General features: G+C 31.0%; 1 protein-coding gene across 1 annotated transcript; it reads left to right on the top strand.

The window, feature by feature from the left end:
* On the top strand, positions 1-8,990 carry LOC139501932 (single Ig IL-1-related receptor-like). Its single transcript, XM_071291234.1, has 2 exons — positions 1-472; positions 8,902-8,990. Exons 1-2 carry the CDS (start codon positions 1-3, stop codon positions 8,988-8,990), a joined length of 561 nt encoding a protein of 186 aa, XP_071147335.1.
* Positions 8,991-9,469: the final 479 nt, after the last annotated feature.

The following is a 9,469-nucleotide window of genomic DNA, read 5'->3' as shown; positions in this document are numbered from 1 at the left end:
ATGGCCAATCCACTTTTCCAGAAGTCAAAAGAAGAAACACTTGAATATGATGCATATAGAGCTTATTGCGAAGGCGACTATAAATGGGTGTATGGACCGCTGCGTTCATTTCTAGAAGAGAGACGCGTTTATAAACTTCTTTTGTCAGACAGAGCAGATGGGGATGTACGGCCTGGTCAAAATAAACTTGCAATAAGTACTTCCATTTCAAAATGTAAAAAGATGATCTTAATTATTTCAAATGAGTTTGTGAACAATGAATGCGCGAGCTATGAGGCTACTGTCGGAATTGAGCATTTTATTGGGTTACAAGCAAAAATAATTGTTATAAGCTTGGAGAGTATTACCAAATCAGAAATACCCCAATGTGTAATGCAAATGGTGTCACTGGATGCCAATGACCACATTTGTAACACAGACACATTAAATGAAAATAACATTTTCTGGAAAACTTTGGATCTAGCCAGGAAACGTTAGTGAAGACAACTTTGTCATTTATAAATGATAGATGATTAAATTACGATATTAAATAATTTTTGAATTCATACTTTTTTAATTTATATATATGCTGAGATACCTAAATTAGTGGGCTTTGTATTAGTATAAAAAAAAAGAGAAAGACATCAATATATTACATTTAACATACTTTTTTGTTAAATGGAGAACACTAACCCCTAAGAAAAATAATTGTCGAATATTTTTTAAATCATATAGAGTTAAAATTTTGCATCTATTTGGAACGATAACTGTATTTATCAAAGTCTTCACACAAAAAAGGAAAAGAGCAAGTACCAATATTCAACGCATCAATCACCAACATCCAAGTACCAAACGAAAAAGGAAAAGAGGAAGTACCAAAATTCAATGCATCAATCACCAACATCCAAGTACCAAACGAAAAAAGAAAACGTGACTGTCATTGAAAAATGTGAAATTATTTTGTACAATATGTGTTTGATATAAGTTCCTTGTACCATGCTTGTGTCCTTTTATTAGATTCAAGATAACATACTTAACACTTCCATCAATTATCATTTGGAAAATCTAAAGTGATATTTTTAAATAGCCATTACTGTTTTTATACGTATATATATATATATATATATATATAATTATAGTGCATTGTTCTGGGGACACAAGCTACGAGATACATACAAACTTTTGTTCAATCGTTTATTAAACTGAAATAAATAGAATTTGCTATTAGCAGTCAGAATGCTTATATTTTGTCAAAATAAGCTAGAAAAACATCGATGATGAATTATTCACTTGCAAGAGAAAAATAAGACCTCATTGAATTCGTATCCAATTGAACTTCAATTTAACCCTTTAGCTAGAGATGGATTATACATGACTAATGATTGTTATGATATATAAAGGAAAAGAATGTCAGCATTCATCGAAAGTGAAACAGAGGTAAATAATTTGATGTGTCTGATTCGATCAACTAAAAACCGTTCTAATACAGGTAAAATCGAAAATGTACATCCTTTTAACCTCAAAATTGAAATCACAATGACATAGAAATATCCATTTGCATAAGGTCCATATATCTAGTTATATTTATGTTTTTATAGTATTATGTGACCGTCGGTTGTTTAATTAGTCATCTCGATAGTTATTTAGATGGCGCCTAGACTAAAAATACACACAAAACTAAGCTACATATTATTAATTGCATGCCTTGTGAATTGCTTAATTTTCATTTCGAAAAAAGTATTGAATTTATGGATCTCAATACATCGAGTATAAATAAATAGTTTTAGCATGGCCTTAGTTCAATACACATGATAAACATGATTATTATAGAAGAACTTACTTTTTGGCGATGAATGAGCCGCATCTTTAAAAATTATATGCACTAACAATTAAACAAAGGGAAGTATGATTGCCATTAAAACCACTGAAGACCACTAGAGACCAAATGGAATGCATATAAGTAACCAAAGATGCCCGTATGCACTTGCATTGCGCTTATCTTTAGTTATAAGAGTATACAAAAGTAACAACAGAGATGCTATAAGAAGAAAGTGAATTGTACTAAAGTGTTCACTAATATTTGAAATTAATATCTTAAATACAAAATTGAACAGATTTTAAAGAGATCGGTTATTGACTTTATTTCTATAAAAGTCACAGATAAGAAAATGTGGTATGAGTGCTAATGAAACAACTCTTTATCCAGTTCACAATTGAAGATGAACCCAGAAAACGCCTCGGACGCACTAAATTATTAAAAGTGTTGTTTAAAAAAAAATGTACAGCACTGGGTCGATACCGCTGCTGGTGGACAATCAGTCCCCGTGGGTAGCATCAGCTCAGTAGTCAGTACTACGTACGATACTGACATGATTATAATAAACCTTTCTAAAGTTGGCCGTTGATAAATTTTGAAATAATAAAGAAACTAAGATTTCAACTCTCTCCGGCAAAGCTTACCTTGGATGGATTAGGCTTTATTTAGGTATTTTTTGTTATATACTTCTTCAACTGTTCTGGTATTTATACATCTTCGGCTTTCAAATATTTGGCTCTGAACGTCACTGATTAAAGTAAATCTAGAAATGCGCTTAGGACTCATTGAATAATTAAACATGTTGTTTTCAGTTTTTGTTTTTTGTAAAAAGTAAACCATTAAAGGCCAAGACCCGAATTCTGTTACTGTGATGTATGACATGTATATGTAGAAAAAAATTAAATCAGTTTGCTTGATACTTATACAAGATTGAGTAATTGTATATCAAAGAGTATACATCAATGATACAGTTTTCACCAAGAAATGAAATACACATAATTTTCGTTTTTCTAATATATAATAATCTGTTAAGTGGTATTTTAAGATTTGTTTTAATGTTCCAAAACTAAGCTATCATATACAGTTAAAGATGGCATTACATTAACACATATTATATACATGGTTACGTTTGTGAAATACTTGAGTGTAGTTTTGTTGTCCTACTTTTTAAACGTTATTGGTTATTCGTGAAAGTTTCCACTGGATAACTGTTTCCCACTTTAATTGATGATGTGTGTGTAGCAGGGTCATTGGGGTTCGTACTGTTGTACAGTTCTTTGTTTTTGGTGATTTGTCATTTTTCTATGCCATTAGATTATCAGTATGTTTTTGACTTATGAGCCTCAATATGTTCTTGGTGTCTTTCGCCTCTCTGGTTAGTTTAAGATCAAATTATGCTTGAGATACTATTTTTTAAGTGACTATCTTTCTGACAATAAACTCATCATAGATTCAAGGATTAAATTTAGAATTAACGCAAGGTGTACATTTCGTCTACCAAAGACTCATCAGTGACGCTAAGTTCCCCAAAAAATAAAAAGGTCAAATAAAATACGAAGTTGAACATTGGTGAAGAGCATTGAAACAAAAATTCCTAAAAGTTGTGCTAAATACAGCTGAGGTAATCTATTCCCGAGGTAAGTAGAAAAGACTTAGTATTTCAAAATTTCAAAAGACAAATGAAAGTTCTAATAAGCAAACAGTTCTACATCTGGAAATTGGGAAAGGATCGTGCGTTGCATACACAAGCAAAGTTGTTTATTCCCTTTTTAAGGTACAACAAATTTGGATATAACTTGAACTATAGTTACTCAAAATCAAATTATAACTTGGCGTTCAGATATCCAGAACCTGCTATAATATATTTTTCTTTCCCTAATGTATCACACCTAGAGAAGTTCTCTATTTTTTTATTCATTGTCGCATATCGAGTTTTTTTGCCAAGTTGGTTTACATTTTTCTGTCATGAGTCTGATGTTGTAGTTGTCGTTTGTTGATGTGGTTCATTAGTGTTTGTCGTTTGAATAGTTTTACATTTATCTAGTAACTTTTGAAATCTTTTTTTAGCGTGTAGTTCGGTGTGAGCCAAGACTTCGTGTTACCGAAATATCTTTCAGTGACATTTTCATGATTTTAATCTTAGATATTTTGAACTTTTTTTCTTTAGATGATTTCCCATATTACATTCGATGGGAAAAGAGATCTGTGCAGTCAGTAAGTGACCTTATTAGTCGTGAAAATATGATTTTTTTTATAAATTTGAGCAATTTCAAGAAAAAGTACAAACCAACAATATTAAATATTATGGTCTGATATCAAAAATCTCTAACACTATGAAAAATGCCCCAAAGAAAACATTATAAATCAAGATTTAGATAAGTCTAACACTGGTGATACTTTTTTTTTAAAAGCAGGTGTAACATGTGTAATGTGAAAGCCAAATTTGTATCTAAATAAAAATGAAGAAGCAGTTATTCAACTACAAACAATCAGTTTTTTGAAGTGGGAAGAATTGTTAGTTATTGATGCTACAGAATGGTCAGAATATTTCATGATAACAAAAAAAGTCTTGTAGGGATGCTTATTTAAGAACCTTTCAATATAAAGGAGTATTATATAAATTACGATATTAAATAATTTTTGAATTCATACTTTTTGAATTTATATATATGCTGAGATATATAAATTAGTGGGCTTTGTATTAGTATAAAAAAAAAAGAGAAAGACATCAATATATTACATTATCATATTTTTTGTTAAATGGGGAACACTAACCCCTAAGAAAAATAATTGTCGAATATTTTTTAAATCATGTAGAGATAAAATTTTACATCTATTTGGAACGATAACTGTATTTATCAAAGTTTTCACACGAAAAAGGAAAGAGGAAGTACCAATATTCAACGTATCAATCACCAACATCCAAGTGCCCAACGAAAAAGGAAAAGAGGAAGTACCAAAATTCAACGCATCAATCAGCAACATCCAAGTACCCAACGAAAAAAGAAAATAGGAAGTACCAAAACTCAGCGCATCAATCACCAATATTGAAGTACCCAACGAAAAAAATAAACAAAGATCACGTGACTGTCATTGAAAAATGTGTAATTATTTTGTACAATATGTGTTTGATATAAGTTCCTTGTAAACGTGACGCATACAAACCATGTGTATTTTGTTCAATGAAAATTAAATATTCTAACAGGATGTTACAACGTTGCATGCAATAGTAAAGTTTCATGTTTTTAAACGGTAACGTATTTCTTTCATTATAAATACCACTTCCTTATACCTAAATCTATTTTGTATAACATTACCTATTTTAACAGGTAAAAGAATTCGAACAAATTGAAATAAAGGTTTGAAATAGTAAAATTTCTTTTATTTAAAAATGTAACTGCTTGTGTCCTTTTATTAGATTCAAGATAACATACTTAACATTTCCACCAAATATCATTTGGAAAATCTAAAGTAATCTTTTTAAATAGCCATTACTGTTTTTATACGTATATATATATAATGATAGTGCATTGTTCTGAGGACACAAGCTACGAGATACATACCAACTTTTGTTCAATCATTTATTAAACTGAAATAAATACAATTCGCTATTAGCAGTCAGTATGCTTGTATTTTGTCAAAATAAGCTAGAAAAACTTCGATGATGAATTGTTCACTTGCAAGAGAATAATAAGACCTCATTGAATTCGTATTCAATTGAACTTTAATTTAACCCTTTAGCTAGAGATGGATTATACATGACTAATGATTGTTATGATATATAAAGGAAAAGAATGTCAACATTCATTGAAAGTGAAACAGAGGTAAATAATTTGATGTGTCTGATTCAATCAACTAAAAACCGTTCTTATACAGGTAAAATCGAAAATGTACATCCTTTTAACCTCAAAATTGAAATCACAATGACATAGAAATATTCATTTGCATTAGGTCCATATATCTAGTTATATTTATGTTTATATCGTGTTATGTGACCGTCGGTTGTTTTATTAGTCATCTCGATAGTTATTTAGATGGCGCCTAGACTAAAATACACACAAAATCAAGCTACATATTATTAATCGCATGCCTTGTGAATTGCTTAATTTTCGTTCCGAAAAAAACGTATTGAAATAACGTTTCGCGTACTCGCTCCAATTTATGGATCTCAATACATCGAGTATAAATAAATAGTTTAGCATGGCCTTAGTTCAATACACATGATAAACATGATTATTATAGAAGAACTTACTTTTTGGCGATGAATGAGCCGCATCTTTAAAAATTATATTCACTAACAATTTAACAAAGGGATGTATGATTGCCAGTAAAACCACTGAAGACCACTAGAGACCAAATGAAATGCATATAGGTAATCAAAAATGCCCGTATGCACTTGCATTGCGCTTATCTTTAGTTACAAGAGTATACAAAAGTAACAACAGAGATGCTATAAGAAGAAAGTGAATTGTTACTAAAGTGTTCACTAATATTTGAAATTAATATCTTAAATACAAATTGAACAGATTTTAAAGAGATCGGTTATTGACTTTATTTCTATAAAAGTCACAGATAACAAAATGTGGTATGAGTGCTAATGAAACTACTCTTTAACCAGTTCACAATTGAAGATGAACCCAGAAAAGCGCCTCGTACGCACTAAATTATCAAACTTTTTTTTTTTTTTAAATTACAGCACTGGGTCGATACCTCTGCTGGTAGACAATCAGTCCCCGAGTGTAGCATCAGCTTAGTAGTCAGTACTACGTACGGTACTGACATGATTATAACAAACCTTTCTATAATTGTCCGTTGGTAAATTTTGAAATAATAAAGAAACCAAGGTTTCAACTCTCTCCGGCAAAGCTTACCTTGGATGGATTAGGCTTTATTTAGGTATTTTTTGTTATATACTTCTTCAACTGTTTTGGTATTTATACATCATCGGCTTTCAAATATTTGGCTCTGAACGTCACTGATAAAAGTAAATCTAGAAATGCGCTTAGGACTCATTAAATTATAAAACGTGTTGTTTTCATTTTTTGTTTTTTGTAAGAAGTAAATCATTAAAGGCCAAGACCCAAATTCTGTTACTGTGATGTATAACATGTATATGTAGAACATAATTAAATCAGTTTGCTTGATACTTATACAAGATTGAGTAATTGTATAATAAGGAGTATACATCAATGAGACAGTTTTCACCAAGAAATGAAATACACATAATTTTCGTTTTTCTAATATATAATGACTATCTGTTTAGTGGTATTTTAAGATTTGTCTGACCATTGGGGTTCGTACTGTTGTACGTTGTGTGTGTAGCATGGCCATTGGGGTTCGTACTGTTGTATGTTGTGTGTGTAGCATGGCCATTGGGGTTCGTACTGTTGTACGTTGTGTGTGTAGCCTGGCCATTGGGGTTCGTACTGTTGTACAGCTCTTTGTTTTTGGTGAATTGTCATTTTTCTATGCCATTAGATTATCAGTACGTTTTTGACTTATGAGCCTCAATATGTTCTTGGTGTCTTTCGCCTCTCTGGTAAGTTTAAGATCAAATTATGCTTGAGATACTAATTTTAAGTGACTATCTTTCTGACAATAAACTCATCATAGATTCCAGGATTACATTTAGTATTAACGCAAGGTGTAAATTTCGTCTACCAAAGACTCATCAGTGACGCTAAGCTCCCCAAAAAATAAAAAGGTCAAATAAAATACGAAGTTGAACAGTGTTAAAGAGCATTGAATCCAAAATTCCTAAAAGTTGTGCCAAATACAACTAAGGTAAACTATTCCCGAGGTAGAAAAGACTTGAATACACAAGCAATGTTGTTTGTTCCCTGTTTAAGGTACAATTAATTTGGATATAACTTGAACTACTCAAAATCAAATTATAACTTGGCGTTAAGATATCCACAACCTGCTATACTATATTTATATTTCCCTAATTTATCACACCTAGAGAAGTTTTCTATTTTTTTCATTCATTGTTGTAGTTGTCGTTTGTTGACGTGATTCATAAGTGTTTCTCGTTTCTTGTATTTTTAATAGATTAGACCGTTGGTTTTCCCGTTTGAATAGTTTTGCACTTATCTAGTAATTTTTGGGATCTCTTTTTAGCGTGTGGTTCGGTGTGAGCCAAGGCTTCGTGTTACTGAGATTTCTGTCAGTGACATTTTATTCTTAGATATTTTGAACTTTTCTTCTTTGGATGATTTCCCATGTTACATTCAATGTGGTAAGGGGTCTGTGCAGTCAGGAAATGACCTTATTAATCGTGAAAAATATGATTTTTTTTATAAATTTGAGCAATTTCAAGAAAAAGTACAAATCAACAATTTTATTAAATGTTATGGTCTGATATCCCTAACACCATGAAAAAAAATGCCTTAAAGAAAACTGTCGTAATCAAGATTTAGACAAGTCAAACACTGGTGATACTTTATTTTAAAAAAATCAGGTGTAATGTGAAAGCCAAATTTGTAAATGAAAACTAAGTAGATGAAGTTATCAACTACAAACAATCAAATTGTTGAAATGTGAAGAACTGTACTTATTGATACTACAGAATGGTCAGAATATTTCACAAACAAGTCTTGTAGAAATGCTTATTTAAAAACCTTTCAAATTAAAAGATACCAGGTTATGTACATTTTGTAAACTTTGAGAAGAAACCATTAAACACCTGTTTTTTGAATGCCCAATAACATTTCAATTGTGGCAGTCTTTTTCAAATATTGTGAAACTTTTTTTTGTAAACTTTGATCTCAACAAAGAGAATGTGTTTACAAACATGAAAGTTTATTATTGAATCTGCTAATCATAATAACAAAGAATTATTTATATCAATGTAAATTAAATGAAACAAAACCAAATATGATTGAAATAAAGAATAAAATAAAGAAATATCAATTTCTTGAAAATCATATTGCAAAGAAAAATGATAAAGTTCAAGTTTGTGGTCTCCTTTACATATAATATTTAATAAGTGTTGTTTTCATTTTATCTATGTTTAGTTAAGAGAAAAGAAATAATTTATAAACTATGAGCAAATTTATTTCTTTAAAAAAATTGTATTAAAAAGTAAGTTATGATACATATTGTAGAAAAACAGATGAGTGAAAGTATTAGTATTGAATGTGAGAAAGTCAAAGAGAGAGAGAGAGAGAGAGAGAGAGAGAGAGAGAGTCACTAAGCGTGTTAGTGAAAAAGATGACGAAGAGGGCATTGCTAGTTAGATGAATGGATTACAGCAGCTGAAGGAAGCCATGAGAGATACCAAGAAGACCAAAACTCATAAGTCAAAGGGAAACTGGCAAAAATTAAGAGAGAGAGAGAGAGAGAGAGAGAGAGAGAGAGAGAGAGAGAGAGAGAGAGAGAGAGAGAGAGAGAGAGAGAGAGAGTCACTTAGCGTGTTAGTGAAAAAGATGACGAAGAGGGCATTGCTAGTTAGATGAATGGATTACAGAAGCTGAAGGAAGCCATGAGAGATACAAAAACTGGCAAAAATTAATTGTCCTTCAGTTTTTATTTTCAAATTATTCGCAATTGCGTTGTCATTTGTTTTTCGACTTATGAGATTAATTGTCCCTTTGTTGATTTCTACCCTTTTACTCTACACAAGAGACTATTGGTAACCATACGGCCTTCAACAGTGTGTGAAACCCTTAGTGT

This window comes from Mytilus edulis, chromosome 13 (assembly GCF_963676685.1).
Source record: "Mytilus edulis chromosome 13, xbMytEdul2.2, whole genome shotgun sequence".
Lineage (NCBI taxonomy): Eukaryota > Metazoa > Mollusca > Bivalvia > Mytilida > Mytilidae > Mytilus > Mytilus edulis.
Note: the sequence above shows the minus strand (reverse complement) of the source record. Positions and strands in the feature narration are given on the sequence as shown.